This window comes from Corythoichthys intestinalis, chromosome 12, assembly GCF_030265065.1.
Source record: "Corythoichthys intestinalis isolate RoL2023-P3 chromosome 12, ASM3026506v1, whole genome shotgun sequence".
Classification (NCBI taxonomy): Eukaryota; Metazoa; Chordata; class Actinopteri; order Syngnathiformes; family Syngnathidae; genus Corythoichthys; species Corythoichthys intestinalis.
The window spans coordinates 14928797-14947401 of NC_080406.1; the positions used below are offsets into that span (position 1 = coordinate 14928797).

General features: G+C 39.5%; 1 protein-coding gene across 2 annotated transcripts in view; it reads right to left on the reverse strand.

Annotated features, from left to right (window-relative positions):
- The window catches only part of LOC130926877 (aryl hydrocarbon receptor-like), a 94535-nt gene that overhangs the window by 35731 nt on the left and 40199 nt on the right, over positions 1 to 18605 (reverse strand). For both annotated transcript variants that reach the window (XM_057852173.1, XM_057852172.1), the window contains exon 4: positions 3139 to 3233. In XM_057852173.1, coding sequence (XP_057708156.1) covers positions 3139 to 3233 — 95 coding nt within the window. The remainder of the gene's footprint in view (positions 1 to 3138; positions 3234 to 18605) is intronic.

Here is an 18605-nt window from a genome sequence, read left to right on the forward strand (position 1 = left end):
AGAACTTACAAGTCTTTCTATCCGTGGATCCCTTTAAGGTTGTCCGCTGCACCATACTCCCTGAGCATGCCAAGAAGGACTCCCCGAGACATGGTTGAATAAATAAAACACATGTAAACTGGTTGGGGAAATACCATCCACACTTGGCAACCCTGTTGAGGGTGGACAGCTGGTCCACTATTTCACGGTCAGGACGAAAACACCATTGCTCCTCTTGAATCTGACCTCCGACTTCCCACTTCTCCAATATACCTTACAAGGGAGGCTGAGGGGTGTGATCGCTTTGTAGTTGGAACACACACTCTAGTTCCTCTTCCTAAATAGGGGGACAACTAATCCAGTGGCACTGTGGCCAAAGTCCAGTGTGTGAAGTGTGTGAAGACCAGCGGTCAAAGTGGGCCGGAACTGTCTGGAACGCCGTTCCGGTGTAAGATTCCGGGCCGGAACGGGGCGGAACAGTGCCTTGATCCCGAAAATATAACGGTAACTGCAGAACCGGCTGCAGAAAGAAATTACAGGGGGGCATTACATTTTTTGGGGGGGCACACTTCTTCAACGTAAATTTAGCTTGAACAGTGGCGTTATTACCCGTACATTACTACATCAGTGCACTGAAATGTTTTCACTGAAGTCACAAGCGGTAATTCATCGTAAAATCTACAGTATAAGACAAATGAAAATTTGCATACCTGTCAACGATTCATCTTTGTTTACTTATTTGTTGTTTCTGACTGCGTATCATATTGCCTCTGCAAAGCCCTTTGAGACTTGCCTGGCATGGCCAGACTGTTCTCCCTGTATTTCTCAAACACTGAGAGAAAAGTCTGGGACCCAGCCCAATAACGGCCTCTCGAGCAGGTACAAAATCAATCGACAAATCAGATTCGTTTATTTGCGTTACGTGTTCTTAACGAGCAACGTCACTCTTGCGCGTCGGAAGTCGTCTCCACAACAACACAGATGGTGAACAGGAGAGCCAAGAATATGTTCCAATCCACGGTAAAATCAGTTTTAAATTACCAAAAACACATCGACACGAGTCATTGACAACAGTCTGTCTCGCGCTAGCAATGTTGAATAAACTCCGCTCTCCTCGTATGTTTCCTTTCGCGCGCAAGTCCCTCGTCCTGCCCTTGTCGTTTTACTAACGTCACGTCTGCCCGTCGCTGATTGGTCCACTCCGCTGTCTGTTTGCTGTGGCTTGCTCCGCCCCGGAAATTGTATCCGCTATATGGTGGCCAGACTCAATAGCTGGAACAGCGGTGAGTCTGGTGTACCAGGCAACTTTGAGACAACCTTGTTGTGATTTAGGGCTATACAAATAAAATTGAATTGAATTGTCAACCCAAAGCCGTTGGCAATCTTACAAATAGTGACGTATGCCCTTACAAATTGGTGACAAATCTTACAACGTTGTATATAGCGTGCAATATGAAACAAAAATAAAACTCAATTTTTAAAATAATATGAATTCATTGGTAATATTGTAACATATAACCTGGTGTAATCAAAGAACAATCTTCAGCTACATCATGATTACTAAAATTTAACAGTGACTTTTGTTATAAGTGTATGTAGCACTTTTGGCAATTTCTATCATGTATTCATGGCTGCACTTCATGGCACTTCAGCTCGCAATTCAGTTTGACTTGAAGGTAGTTTGTTAGTGTGTCCAATTATGAATTATAAAGGTCAATTAATAAAATTAACTTACCAATGCAATCTTTGAGTCAGGGAACATATCTTTTGCTAATTCTGAGAAGTGATCAGCAATAGTTGCAGGCAAATTGTGTTCGGCAACAAATTGGCAGAATGAAATCGCCGCTTTCGTCACTTTTCATTCTGCAGACTTCATCTTTATGACCAGTGTTGTTAATCTTACTTTTAAAAAATAATTAATTAGTTACAAATTACTTAAAGTAATTGAGTAGGTAACTCAGTTACCTGAAGGTAAAATTAATTAGTTACCATGCAAAGTAACTGGTTTTACCTTTCATGTTTTTTTTTTCCATTTAAAAAAAATAAATAAATAAAACATAGTAACCTTTGCTATGTTTGGAAATCGTTTAATGTGAATCAACTGTTAAAGTTGTTAAAATTGCTACCATTTTTGCATTAGTTCCCTTCAGTCTACTTTCGACATGTTAAAGTTTTAAAACTTTCATCATCTAAAGATAGATTCAAGTCAAGATTTTGCCAATTTAGGAGTATTTTAGATAAAAAGTTACTTAAGAGCCTTTCTGAGAAGTCTGCTGCTTCAAAATGGCGGCTGTATATTAACGCCACCATCTGTCAATCGCATGTAGTTCTATAAGCATTTGATATCTAGGCGTAGATTGTAGGCTGTCGGCTACTGTCAGAAATATTGGAGCCACCTAGCCTAGCATCGCGTTTGCTACAGCGTCACAACACTCCTCTATCAGTGACTGACTTTTATCTCGCATCATTCAACCAACGTAGTAACGCATTGTAAAGCACATTGTCTCGTTGCCAAAACGGTGACGAAATCCGAACGGAGAAAAAAAAAAAACGTAATGCACGAAAAACGAACAGATTTTGAACGTACGGCGTACACATTTAAAAATCAGTGCCTAACCCTTGTACAAATTACGATGAAACCGTACAACTTGACAGGTATGTGGAAAAACAATGGTGCAGTTCTGTGTGCATTTATTTAACTAAAGTGCTTCAGCGTAAACATAACATGCACTGATAAACATGAGCACCTACTCGGCCCGCCCCCTTATCTGTGATTGGCTAGAAATTGCCTTCATTCGCTGCTCAGATTGGTTGAATTTAATGACGACAGATCAAGATAGGATGAATAGAGGGTTCATCCTCTCCGTGTGTGTGTTTTTGTGGAAGATTTAAAAAAAAAAAAAAAAAAGTATAAAATACACAGTACAGTCTAATCGAGCTAGGGCAGGCACATCAGTCTCTCAGGGTGAGCCCGGCCCCCTAATGCCCGCCCATGCCGCCGAGTTTGGGTAACTGTCAGAACCCAATGTTCATATAAAACCTGCCACGCATCTCAGCCTCATCTCAAATGTATGGAAAACACGACATCAGATAAACAGCTGTAGGGATTCATTGACGTCATCAAATAATTTGTACAAAAACACTTTACATCTTATATACCTGCAGCAAAAGTTCCCCTTCAGGTATCTGGGCGTCCAGAGCTCCTGACGTTTTTCCATCAACATTCTTCAAGCTGTCCCGCTGGGTAAGGGCCACTGTAGAAAAAAAACAATATCAATTGTCAATGCTTTTTATACTGTATATGGCGGAAAACACAGACAAGGCTGAAAACATTGCAAAATCTGAATGTCAATTACGAAATCTGAATGTCAAAAATTGATATTCGATATTTTCTGCGTCCTATATGGTATACTGGGGACGGGTTTCAATAAGCTTCGGCTTCTCCCGGCAGCCCATTTCTTTTCGGGTTCATGCCTTAAGGGAAAATAAATAAATAAATGAATAATAATAATAATAATGCTCTTGCACCCCTCTTTAAAATAAACTGCTGTATTTTAAGCCATAACAACTGTTGTGTTTGATAGAACAATATGTCTATATGCTGCCATAGCAGATTCATGGCGCAATAAGCCCCCGAACTATTTTTAATTTGTCCGTTTACCCTGGAAACCCTTGTTTACAGACGTCGCACAACCACTTTTGTTATCACTTAGCCATAAAAAGAAGGTAAGTAATTGTATTTATTATTCGAAATGTCTGTCATTTTTAGCTTAGAATAATTAATTGATGTCTAATATTTTGTTTAAAAAAACAAAAATGACTTTAAAAAAATTATCCACTAGTATATTTTAAACTTTTAAACAAATTACGTCACAATGAAAAAATTGGCATCTGTAAAAAAAGTCACGGATACCTCATAACTATCGCTTAATTGTATTTTTTTTGTTACTGTGGCATTTTCTCCGATATGTTAGATGATAAATAATCGATCCAAAGAAAAATTGGGGGAAAAAAAAAAAAAAAAAAAAAACATTTAAAAGGGTAAATATATGAAAATGAAAATCTCGATTACTCCTTGATGTCTGCAATTTCTGCATCGCGACCTTGTTATATTACCATGTTTCACCCATAAAATCCTCCAAAAATCCAGCTGTGGCCATTCACAGCTGTGTCTTGACACTCGGTGATACATGGAGTTTGTGGATCGAAAAGAGGTAAGTGCGCGATAATATCTCGTGAAAGTCATGCCATCTTTAATTCTGCTCTCGCGTGCTCTCACCTCCAGATAGGGTTTCGCTGTTTAAAAAAAAATGTTTTTTTTGGAAAATGCCCTCCTATTCAAAATGTTTCTCCCCCAGAAAATTGAGATTTCAAGCTTTCCATTGATGTATCACACATGCATATAGGATAATTTTGAAATTTCGCCAAATTGGGGATCAAACAGCGGAACTTGTTTTCCGCAATATACATAAAATAGGTCAAAATGTGGGCATTATATGGTTTAAGTATGTCATCTACAGTATATGGTTTGTGATTTGACTGCAATTCCTTTTGTAAATGAACCATTCTGCAAATGAGCAGACTAAAACGTGGTCTAAAATTGCCCTTTTGTCTAGCACAGACCTTTGCCGATTTAGAATAAGCCAGATATACGAAAATAGGGCCCATAGTGTACTTTGTCCACAAGAATGATTTCCCTTTTCCAACCACTGTTACTATTAATATAGTGCTTTTTGTAAAAATGACTTTGTTTAGGACAACTGATTTCCTAAAATACTCTTATAGTTTGAGTTTAAAGGTTTCTTGCCAATCGCTCCCACAAGTCATGGGCAATCACAGCAACAATTGAGTAAGAGTAACAACTCCCCATCTCATTGGCTGAAAAAAAGATTGGTTTTTGTCACATGTAGTTTGTTTAAGAATAAGGTCATGGGGTGACTGACCAAAGCCGTGTCCCGTGTGAAGGGCCTAGCGGCAAGTCCATATGATAGCAGAGAAAGATCACCCCGCCATTCAAACTTAGACCCCTTGTTAACCCTCTTTTGCAAACAACAAAAGAGCCAGCCCAAAACCTCGTTACCCCATCATCGTCATACGCCAAGCCCCCAAACGCCTTAGGTCATTGGTCATTATGGGTCGCAGCACGGTGCTCCTGAAGGGGTCAGAGATTAACGTGTTAGCCCATTGGTCTCTTTCTCATGACATCACTTCATGATCAGCTCAGCCTACTGTCTCACAATATTGCCACCTCACACGTGAGCATCCCAGATATGTTCCAAACTAGAGTATTTCTAGACTAGAGTAGTCTTTTTCAAGAGTTGACCAATTTACAATCATATGAATTCAAGTTGAAATGCACGTTGGTGAAGTGGTTAGCATCTTTGCCGTAGTTGAGAGATACTAGGATTGAATTTCAGCTCAAGCCGTCCCTGTTTAGAATTTGTTAGGGTTTTCCTTGAATCCTCTAGCTTTGCCTTAAGGTTTGAATGTGAATGGCCGTTTGTCTTAAAGCAACACTATATAACTTTTCAGTTTTGGTCGATTTTAGCGACGCCGGTGGACAAGAGCAGTAGTGTTTTGACTTAAGGAAGACTGCGTTTCCCATGAGGACCAGCGTGCACCCACATAGTGTCGTAAAATCATCAATCAATCAAAAATCAATCTCCCGGTCGCCTGCAGATGGAATATACAACATTTCTGTTTCCAGCGAAAAGTAATAAGGTAATGAATCCAGTTGTGGCTAAACAATAGCATATGACGGTTAGCAACCGTGTGGTTTAAGGCTGAGTTATGCTTCAGCGGCAGACCTACGACGTCAAGGCAGAACCGATTTACGACCCTCCGCCGTAGCCTGACGTGCAACTCCACAAAATTCTGACAACACGTCTGAGTCGTCTGAGTGGACTGATCACAATCCATTTGCGTCACAACACCACGCGCTGACGCGATGCAAATGGACTGTGATTGGTCCACTCAGACTGTGGTTTCTGGTTCAGCGCGAAATTACCGCCATTTGCAAACATTCTTGCGCTAACGACCACCTCCGCAACAGTCTTCTGCGTCGCCTGCGCCGCAACAATTGTATGATCAACATTTGTTGTTGTTATGACGGCAAGCCGTTAATATGGATCCAAAACACAGACCAGGAGATCAGTAGAGCGAATGTTTGTATTTAATGAGTACAACAAAGGGAGCACGCTAGGAAACGCGCGTATAACAAAGTACAACTGAGAGAGCTCGCGAGAAAACGCGAGTATAACAAAGTACAACTGAGAGAGCGCGCGAGAAAACGCGAGTATAGCAAAGTACAACTGAGAGTGCACGCTAGAAAACGCGAGTATAACAAAGTACAATAAGAGAGCACCCAAGATGGCGTGAATATAACTGAGTACAAAATTCTAACTACAGAATCCAAAAGAGCACAAAAGTAAATAAGATCAAACCAGAACACGACCGAAGAATGTCGGGAAGCACCGAGGATGACGATGAGCACACAGCGGTAAGCAAGGCAGGTAACAAGCATATGCAATAGTCCGACACTTGTGTATGGTGAAAGAAGCCCTTAAATAATAAGTGCTCCTGATGCGTCGCAGGTGTGTTGTGCAGCCCCGCCCATCTAGTTGATTCATGTGCTGGAATGATAGGAAAAATAACTGAGAAGGCACACAAACGTGGCAGTTGTTCAATGTTGATGAACTGAAGATCCACATTCAAGCGTTCCATCTCCGTTAGCATTGTTGTATAACAGAAAAAAAAAAACTAGAGGAAGTCGACAAGAGTCCCCCATAACCGTACAAACACAACGTCACACCCCTCTAGTGGCTTGGCGGGGAATTACAGAGCAGCGCGTTCTCTTGCCGCAGAACTATCGAATGCTGTAGTCCACAGGTGTCAAACCAATTCCAGAAAGGGCCTAGTGGGTGCAGGTTTGCTTTCCAACCAATGAAGAGGACACCTTTTCACCAATTAGATCTTTTACATGTGTAATCAGTTAAACTTTGTCAGGTGCTGCTTGTTTCAGCAGGAAGTTCATTGGTTAAACTCTCTGCGCGTTATCGGTTGGAACAAAATCCAGCACCCACTAGGCCCTTTCTGGAATCGGTTTGACACCTGTGCTGTAGTCGCTACGCCATCACAGCAACGCAGAAGAATAAGGCTTTAGTGTGGCTAACCCCCCCACCCGACCTCGTCAGCGTTGAGTTCAGTTGGGGGGTGGGGGGTTGTCACGCCAGCGAAAGCCGGGCCAATGTTTATTCTTGAGTATCCTGCTAGCGTCTTTTTTTTCCCCCTCCTCGAACAAAACCTTTTGTCTCTTTTGTTGCTCTGCCATCTTTGCGGAAGTTGCGCGAAAGCGTTCGCATATACTTCTGTCTTTATAATAAATGGGGAAAGGGGGGAGTGACGTATGCCGTAAAGTACTTAGCACATTTGTGGTTTTTGTGTGTGGCAGGGTACCTGCCACCCTCCTCAAAGTTAATTAGTGCTGGTGAAAGTATTACAGACCGCCTCAAGATATAAAAGAGGTGTCATTCAACTAATTGTCAGTCGACATATAACAAATGTAATGAAAATATTTTTTAATATTAGCTTTGATGTCCCCTAAAAATGAATGGAGAGCAGCCTTGGGTGTACCCTACTGCTTCTTTTACAAAGTCAGGGACAACATACAGTGGGGCAAATAAGTATTTAGTCAACCACCAATTGCGCAAGTTCTCCTACTTGAAAAGATTAGAGAAGCCTGTAATTGTCAACATGGGTAAACCTCAACCATGAGAAACAGAATGTGGGAAAAAAAAAAGAAAGAAAATCACATTGTTTGATTTTTAAAGGATTTATTTCCAAATTAGAGTGGAAAATAAGTATTTGGTCACCTACAAACAAGCAAGATTTCTGGCTGTCTGTCTTGTGTTGAATTGTGCTATATAAATAAATTTGCCTTGCCTTGATGTCAAAGAGGTCTAACTTCTCACGAGGTCTAATGAGGTCTAACGAGGCTCCACTCGTTACCTCTATTAATGGCACCTGTTTTAACTCATTATCGGTATAAAAGACACCTGTCCACAATCTCAGTCAGTCGCACTCCAAACTCCACTATGGCCAAGACCAAAGAGCTGTCGAAGGAAGACTGAATCTGCAATAGGTAAAAGCTTGGTGTAAAGAAATCAACTGTGGGAGCAATCATTATAACATGGAAGACATACACGACCACTGATAATCTCCCTCGATCTAGGGCTTCATGCAAGATCTCAGCCCGTGGCATCAAAATGATAAAAAGAACGGTGAGCAAAAATCCCAGAACCACACGGGGGGGACCTAGTGAATGACCTACAGAGAGCTGGGACCACAGTAACAAAGGCTACTATCAGTAACACAATTCGCCGCCAGGGACTCAAATCCTGCACTGCCAGATGATCGCCTGCTGATGAAAGTACACGTCCAGGCCCGTCTGCGGTTCGCCAGAGAACATTTGGATGATACAGAAGAGGACTGGGAGAATGTGTTATGGTCAGATGAAGCCAAAATAGAACTTTTTGGTAGAAACACAGGTTCTTGTGTTTGGAGGAGAAAGAATACTGAATTGCATCCGAAGAACACCATACCCACTGTGAAGCATGGGGGTGGAGACATTATGCTTTGGGGCTGTTTTTTGCAAAGGGACCAAGACGACTGATCTGTGTAAAGGAAAGAATGAATGGGGCCATGTATCGAGAGCTTTTGAGTGAAAATCTCCTTCCATCAGCGAGGGCATTGATGAAGAGACGTGGCTGGGTCTTTCAGCATGACAATGATCCCAAACACACAGTAAGAGCAACAAAGGAGTGGCTTCGTAAGAAGCATTTCAAGGTTCTCGAGTGGCCTAGCCAGTCTCCAGATCTGAACCCCATAGAAAATCTGTGGAGGGAGTTGAAAGTCCGTGTTGTCCAACGACAGCCCCAAAACATCACTGCTCTAGAGGAGATCTGCATGGAGGAATGGGCCAAAATACCAGCAACAGTGCGGGAAAAGCTTGTGAAGAGTTACAGAAAACATTTGGCCTCCGTTATTGCCAACAAAGGGTACATAACAAAGTACTGAGATGAACTTTTGGTATTGACCAAATACTTATTTTCTACCATGATTTGCAAATAACTTCTTTAAAAATCAAACAATGTGATTTTCTGTTTTTTTTTGGGTTGAGGTTTACTCATGTTGACAATTACAGGCCTCTCTAATATTTTCAAGTGGGAAAACTTGCACAATTAGTGGTTGACTAAATACTTATTTGCCCCACTTTGGCTTTAGGTCACCTGCAACCCTGAAGAGAACAAGCTCCACAGAAAACAGCTTTATGCTTTAAAATAATATTGCAGTATGTAAACATTCGATCTATCATTTTCATTTAATCACCAAAATGTTCTAATAATATACTCCAAGTATCCTACTATCTGCAATATTTGGTGGGTTTACCCAACACATCATAAATTGCAGGTATGCATCAACATGGCTAGTAGCTTAATCCCACTCTTAAAAGTGGGCCAGCATAAAGCCTCTTGAATGGCCAGAGGAGGACAAAGAGCAGATCTTGTTAGCAAGCTTCACTGGGCAGAAGTGTACGCTATGAAAGATTTACATTCCCCCGCTGCCATAACGTACATGTGGCATAATAGCTAGTGCTGCAGTAGTCACCCAGGGGCGTTTCCAGTTAACTGCATGGAACATCTTGCCGTTCCCAAATGGGTTTATTTTAGCATGATGGGGTGCAACGGAAACAAAGAACACATATGAAAAAGACTAGAGCAACCTTGTTTGACATGAGGCTTTGACACGAGTATCTTTGATAACCATGTTTAGCTTTTTCATTTTAAAATAAATGTACTTTATATACAGTGGTACATACATTGACATACAATCCTTTCGACATCCTAAAATTCTACTCATCATTTGTCTCTACATATGACAACTTTCTCGAAATACAATGTATTGATTTCCTGCGTGCGTGTGAGGGAACTGGCTCGACAATATGGTCGGAATATGTCTACGATCTCGATGGTCCTCAAGCAGATGTATCCTCCTCTGACCTCCGTTCACCAGTCTCTATAAGTTAAGGTGACAGAAAAAAAAGGGTTTTCATTTCCGGTTTATTATTATTATTGCATACCTGTCAACCCAAGGCTGTTGGCAATCTTACAAATAGTGACGTATGCCCTTACAAATTGGTGACTAATCTTACAACGTTGTATATAGCGTGCAATATGAAACAAAAATAAAATTCAATTTTTCAAATAATATAAATTTATTGGTAATATTGTAACATATAACCTGGTGCAATCAAAGAACAATCAATATCATCAGATACATCATGATTACTAAAATTTAACAGTGACTTCTGTTATAATTGTATGTAGCACTTCTGGCAATTTCTATCATGTCTTGATGGCTGCATTTCAGTTTGACTTGAAGGTAGTTCGTTAGTGTGTCCAATTATAAATTAAAAACGTCAATTGGTCAAATTAAACTTACCGATGCAATCTTTGAGTAAGGTAACATTTCTTTTGCTAATTCTGAGAAGTGAAAAAATCTCTGCTTTCGTCACTTTTCATTCTGCAGACTTCATCTTTATGACCAGTGGTTTTAATCTTACTTTAAAAAAATATTTAATTACAGTTACAAATTACTTCTCCCAAAAAGTAATTAAGTCAGTAACTCAGTTACCTGAATGTAAGAAAAGTTAGTTACTTGGCAAAGTAACTGGTGTTACCTTTTTATGTTTTTGTTTTTTTCATTTAAAAAAAAAAAACAAAACAAAAAAACATAGTAATCTTTGCTATGTTTGGAAGTCATTTAATGTTGTGAATCATCTGTTAAAGTTGTTAAAATTGCTCCCGTTTTTGCATTAGTTCCTGTCTACTTTCGACATGTTAAAGTTTTAAAACTGTTTCATCATCTAAAGATAGATTCAAGTCAAGATTTTGCCGATTTAGGAGTATTTCAGATAAAAAGTTACTTAGGCTCGCTAGGAAGGTACACTACAACAGAGCCTTTCTGAGAAGTCTACTGCTTTAAGATGGGTCAAGTCATCAGCCAATTAAACATGCGTTTGAGGGGGGAAAAAATGGAAGGGCACATTCAGAAAGTAAAAAGGGGTAAATGTAAGTCTGAACATTATGAAAATAGTTCATTTAAAATAATGCACTCATAATAATAGGCTCAATTATATCCTTACAGCATATGGGAAGACAATGTAAATTACCTATATAACTGAACTCATATAATGCATATAAGGTTGCTTAAAAGTTGGTGGGGACAATTTGTGCAGCCTGAAAAGTTGGTAGTGTTAAGTCCCTACCGTCCCTATTCAAACCAACGCCCTTGATTATGAACAATCAAAGACTTAAAGAAAGCAGTGAAATATTGAAATTGATGACACAACAATAGGGTGACCAAACGTCCTCTTTTGCCCGGACAAGTCCTACTTTCATGTAGTGTCCTTGTGGTCCGGGTGGGTTTTATAAATTCATAAAAATGTCCGGTTTTTATGAATTTTTTTAGTTTTATTCACGGGACCAATTTGAAGAGAATCCCTCCGACCGCTGGGTGGCAGCAGTTGACATGGCTCCTACGAGAATGGAGGGAAGTAGTAATTCTTCTTGTTTTTGTTGGCAGTTTACCCCTATCATGAGGCATTACCGCCATCTACTGGGTTGACGATTTGGCCACAATGCCTGAAGTTTTTCTTTTTTTTTTTTTTTTTTTTTTTAAATGATAAATACGTATATAATGGCAACTGTTGACTTCTGTCGGAGCTTTGACTGTAAAATCCCGTTTGGTGTCGCATCGGCGCGCTGCCGATGATTGTAAAGTTTTTTAGCAAAGTTTGATTTTTGCCTCAGCTAGCTATCAGTAAGCTAAACCACGCTAGGCATTAGGGGAAACGTAGTTTTGAACTGCTACGTTTGGAAACATGCTGATTGAATAGTTTGTCAGTTTATTTCGGTTTTTGTTTGTGTGCAATCTAGAACATTGAATGAGAACATCAATTTAATGGGAATAATTTGTCAAGGACAATTGTTGTGATAGTAATTTATAAAAATGTTTAGTTGGCACATAGCCTACTGTGTGTATGTGTATTGACTGGACCACATTTCTATGGGTCTGCATTATATATATATATACAGTGCTGCTCAAAAGTTTGTGAACCCCCTCAACATTTTGGAATTTTCTATTATTTCAACCTGATTTCCTAATCAATCAATTCAGTAGTTTTTTTTTGTTTTTTTAACAGTTGTGTTGTCGAGACTAAATTAAAAAGAGTTTTCATCAACTGATGTAGGTGCAAAATTGAACTGTTTGGTCACAACCAAAACCGCCATGTCTGGCGAAAAGTCAACACTGCATACCACCAAAAGAACCTTCTCCCAACAGTGAAGCATGGAGGTGGGAATGTCAAGATCTGGGCTTGCTTTTCATCCTCAGGACCTGGACAACTCCACATAGTCCAGGGAATCATGAATTCTGAGGAATATTGTCAAATCCTAGAACATAACCTGACGCCATCTGTTTTGAAGTTAAAGCTTGGCAGAAGGTGGATCATGCAACATGATAATGATCCAAAGCATTCCAGCAATACAACCAAGGAATGGCTGAAAAAGAAGAAGATTCGTGTTCTGGACTGGCCCAGTCAAAGTCCTGACCTAAATCCCATTGAAATGCTGTGGCGGGACCTGAAGCGAGCAGTTCATGCCAGACGCCCATCAAACCTCTCTCAACTGACTGCGTTCTGCAAGGAAGAATGGGCAAAAATCCCCCAAAGTAGATGTGAGAGGCTGATTAGTCACTACAGAAACCGTTTGGTTGAGGTAATCTCTGCAAAAGGAGGCGCAATATCCTATTAACTGAAGGGGTTCACATACTTTTGCACACATGATATCTGAGTTTTTCTTAAATCAACCACTTTTGTTAAATAAAGAATGACAATATAACTATTTCTTTTGTTTCAGTCCATTATTTGGAATGTCAGTATTGTGGATTTGGGTATAACTTAACATTTAATAAGGTTATTTTAGTTTTTTTTTACAAAAAATCTGACCATTGCTGTGGGGTTCACAAACTTTCGAGCAGCACTGTACATATATATATTTTTTCTTTTTTAAGTCTTCTTTTTTTTTTTTTTTTCAAACTGCATTTTTCCATCCAGAGTGAGGGGGCACACTTTAAATATATTAAAGTGATATAGGCATCTTTGAGTGAACTTCGAGTAAAATTCAAGTATCTTGAGGCTGGGCTGAGTGTCCTCTTTTTTAGAAATCAAAATATGGTCACCCTACACAACAAGGAATTGCTGGACAAAGACACGAGTTGCTTGAGTAGCTGATTGGTTGTCACAAGGAAAGGTCTAACGAGAATAGGTGGTAATCAAAACCTAATCAGTAGACAAGACAATCAAGAAACAGTAAAACAAGACCGAGTATGAAACAAGCTAAATATACTCAGCAGCCAAAGCACATCACGATTAAGTATTTGGTACACGCAGATGACCACTTTTAGCAATCACTGACTGCAGCTGTTTGCTAAAGTGGTAAACCTTTTAGTTTTTTTTTACCTCCTCTTGTTTACTATGGGTTTTATGAGAGTTCTGTAAATACTGAATAAAGCATGGCTGATGAATAGCAAATTGAGCTGAAAAGGGGGCAATAGTAAAATGTAGGGAACAAATATAAAAACACTCGGATTCAAGAGGCACAATACAGCGTCTGCACAGGCTGTGGAACAATGGCGCAACTCTCCACCCTCGAGTGCATGGGAGCTCATCTGCATGTGGTTTATGGCTTTTGAGAGGATGTTCAACCTTGTCCATACGAGGGTATGAAATTTGATTCAGGTATGTCCAATGTCAGGATTTGGTCCTCAGTGCTGGCAATATCTCATTGCAGCTTTGGGGTTAAAGGGGACTAGTCTGGTGGCCTCAGTGTTGCATCACTGATTTTTGCAGACAATGTGGTTCTGTTGGCTTCATCAAGCCGCAATCTTTAATTATCAGTGGAGCAATTCATATCGAGTTCAAAGTGGTTGGGATGAAAATGTGCACTTCCTAATCCCAGACCATGGAAAAGGGAGTGGATGAGGTCCTGCCCTAAGTGGAGGACTTCATGTGTCTTGGGTTCTTTTTCACAAGTGAGGGAAGAACAGAGTGGGAGATCAACAGAGAGGTCGCTGAGGCATCCACAGTGATACACACCCTCTGTCATGGTAAGACATGTGCCGATTACCAGTTTCAAGGTATACTGTAGTATGAAAACGTCACGGTTTCAAAACCACAAAACTTTTCCGTTATAGCGTCCCTAAGGTATTAGCTATTTTTTGTATCCAAAAAATTCAGGGAGAAATCCCTCGCTTGCAGCTGCAAGGCTTAACCCTCCCCCACCAGTTGTTGCTCAGTATCAGTAAGTCAGCTGTGCTACACGGTGGCTGGAGGAGGTGAAACTCCTGAACCCCCCCCCCCCATAGAAGAATATGAAATCGCTGGTATGGGAATACCGTGTTGGCCCGAATATAAGACGGCCCTGATTATAAGACAACCCCCTCTTTTTCAAGACTCAAGTTTGAAAAAAGACTTTTTGAACACCGAATTAATTTTTATACAGAAAATAATTACAGTATATCCAAAACAAATGATTTAAATATATATTTGAGAAAAAAAGCATGTTATTTTGCCTCATTCAAATCTTAATATCTGAACATTTAAATATGTAAACTAGAGATGTCCCGATCGATCGGCATCCCGATCGATCCGATCCGATCACGTCATTTTCAAAGTATCGGAATCGGCAAAAAAATATCGGCCATGCCTTTTTTTAATATATATATATTTTAATTAAATTGTTTTCTAATTGTATTTAACGTTACAGACCTAATATGTTACACTCATTCAGAGTCTTTAGTTTAGGCTTAAGGTAGGGTTATCAAAGTTATCCCGTTAACGGCGGTAATTAATTTTTTTCAAAAATGTATCACGTTAATATATTTCACGCAATTAATGCATGCGCTGCAGGATCCACTCACGCATTGTCGCGCTCAATCTGTAATGGCGCCGTTTTACCTATATAGAGAGATAAAGGCAACGTAAAATGAGTAGAGTGAATTTTGGCAGCCTTTGGAGCCTTTTTTTTAATTGGCTAAAGCCTTACAATCCCTCTCCCTACGATTAGAAATATCATGGGAAGCAATGTGGGGAAGCAAGGCAGCAATTGATCTTTTTCTTAACACCTTATGTTATTTCCCAACGCAGAGAAGATATATCAATTGCTAGTAGAGCTGGGAATCTTTGGGCACCTAACGATTCGATTACGATTCAGAGGCTCTGATTCGATTATAAAACGATTATTGATGCACCCCCCTCCTTTTTAAAATTTTTTTTTTTTTAATGTTTTGTAAATTAGTTCCAAAATTGTTCAAAAATACTCTCAGGCTAAACCAAACTACTATTTCAGTATCAAGTTAACACATAACAGTAAACAAATATACAAAAATAACAGTAAATAAAAAACTCCAGTCCCCATTCTGTATCAGCAGCTTTAAACTACATTCAATTAATTTAATGTTGAGAATCAACCGTTAAAGTTGTTAAAATTGCTCCCGTTATCCCATAATTTCCCTTTTGTCTACTTTCGACATGTGAAAGTTTTAAAACTATTTTAAAGATAGATTCAAGTCAATATTTTACCGATTTAGGAGTATTTTAGATAAAAAGTTAATTAGGTTCGCTTGGAAGGTTCGCTACAACAGCCTTGCAGGGAAGTGTACTGCTTTAAGATGGCGGCCGTTTACTAACGCCCGCATCTAGCTCTCTGTAGATTTGCTGATAACGCTACCGAATCTATATTGCATCTAGTCCTACAGTGGGGAGAACAAGTATTTGATACACTGACAATGGGAAAACCCATTGGCAGTGTATCAAATACTTGTTCTCCCCACCGTATATAAATGATATCTACCGTAACATCATGTGGATGTACTTTGTAGCAGCTGTCGGCAGAAGTCAGGTATGTTGTTGTGTTTTTTATCTCGTGGCATGAGTTGAGCTAGAGCCGTGAGTTAAGCATTGGCATTACCCGAGGGGCCGGGTAATGAGAAGCATGATGTTTAGCTCGCTCTCGCTCCGTTCCTCATTGCGTCCCGAAGACCGCACGGTGCGCTGAGTGTGTTTTACTTCCGCTTTACTTGGCATATTTCAATAATCGGAATTTGGATGTTTGTGAATCGTTCTCGAATCTTCCACGGCCGAATCGCGAATAATCTAAGAATCGGAAATTTTGCACACCTCTAATTGCTAGCACTACGCACAGTCATGGTTCCACTTCCCATCATGCATTTAGGCATGGCTAGAGTATAATTTACTGAAAGCTCAACAAATACACTCGATGGCAATATTTAGTCACAATATACAAAGTCATAAGTCTTTCTATCCATGGATCCTTCTCACAGAAAGAATGTTAATAATGTAAATGCCATCTTGAGGATTTATTGTCAAAATAAACAAATACAGTACTTATGTACTGTATGTTGAATGTATATATTCGTCCGAGTTTTATTCATTTTTTTCTTCATGCATTGCCAAATGTATATGATCGGGAAAAATTATCGGGACTGATTGGAATTGAATACGGAGCAAAAAAAAAAGCAATCGGATCGGGAAATATCGGGATCGGCAGATACGCAAACTAAAACGATCGGGATCGGAAGCAAAAAAACATGATCGGAACAACCCTAATGTAAACTAAAGTGCAATCACATTCGTAATAAGAATGGCTTCTGGTTTTTGAAATGTAGATAAACCAAGCTAATGTGATAAAACAACAAAATTTCAATAACTGCATTAACCATCAAAGCGAAGTCTAACTGTAACTGAAACAAAAGTCTAGCACTTTGGATAGATGTTATCTTCACAGATCATCCTAGTTTTTCACTGTTCTCAAGCAAAAAGCGTGTATAGCCAGGGTCCTAAATAAGCGGACCGCGCTCCACGACCGGCCATGGCACACCTCTCTCCGGACCCACGGACGAACACAAAATAAATAAATAAATAAATTTTTTTCAACACACATCATTTGTATGAATCGCCAATCTATCGCTATGCGCTACTACTCTATCGCTAAATTCTGTTGCATTTTTAGTCAAATATCTTCCATGTTCTCACTTCTGTTGTCATCTCTATGACATCTCTATGACAACAGTGATTGGCTGAGAGAGCGTGCATGCTACTAGCTAGCATGGACGGACCGCAGTAGTGTCAGCAACCTTAAACACGAGTCGCATCCAGCACTTTGCAATCTGTTTGTAAATGCTGTCGTGTACTTTATTTTTCATTCAAGAACGTGAATCATACTGTGACCAAATGTGATTTATTTATTTATTTCCACATGTTATACACTGACACGCTCGCTGCATGCGGGCAGCGTTCAAGATCACAACGTTAAGCAACGTTCACTAACACCACACATGCGACCAGTAGAAGACTGAATCTAAAAACACGGCATGCTCAAAGTTGACCAAGAGAAGAAAAGTGGATATCGCTGTTTCAATGAGGAATTAAATGACATTCCAATGAGGAATGTAATGACAAATATGCGTCCATTTTACCAACTGCAAGCACCAAACCAATGTGCTTAATACACTTAAAGACAGTTGCTCTGATGAAAATGTGAAATACCATTATGTGAAAGAGCACAGCTCTTTTGAAGATGTTTCCTCCTAAATCAGAATTGAGTAGGCAAAAACATAACAGGTTGAAGCAGTCGTATCAAGAGTCAAGCAAGGTTATTGTTAAATCTATGACACAACAACAAATTGCAACGGATTGCTCACTCAGAGTATCGTGGGTGTTGGCCAAACAAACATAAGCCGTTCTCTGATAGATAAATAATGAAAGTGTATGACTTGAAGTGATGACAGCAATGTTCAAAGAGAAAGAAAAGGAGGAAATGAAAACAAAAAACAAATATCACTCTCATAAGTATCAACCACAAGACACACTGAAGTACTGGCTAATGATGTGAGTAAACAGCTTTGCGACCCCCAAATGCCATTTCTCTCAATGAGCAGTCTTTTACAATTAAAGTTACTGTCAGTATTTTTGTTATGTTTGCACCTTAATGACAGAGCTTGTCATTTATGTTCTGAACAAGTGGACGTGTACTTTACTACTTGCACATGTACAGTATTCTTTTTTTATCCAGCAGTGTTTTACAGTTACAAAATGTACTGTCAATAGTTATTGTTTGCACCTTAATGACAGATTTAGTCAATTATTTTGTGTCCATGTGTAAACCTTGTACTTGCATGTTTTTGTTGTTGTTGTATTTTTAAGTTAAAAAAAATGTTTTGTTAATTTATTTTTATTTAATCAGAATGTACATTCTATTTTTGTTTGGTCAAAAGAAAACCACCTTTACCACCTTCGACCTGCCTTGTACTTGACAGACATTAATAAATGGACCCATGCTTGTATGAAAAAAATAATTGTGGACCAGCCTATACGCAGACTATGCAGCTGCTTAGGGCCCCTGAGCTCTAGGGGGCCCCCAATCTGGCAATTGTTTAATTTATATTCTATTTTGTTTACTACAGTTTGCTTGCGCTATCTACTGTAA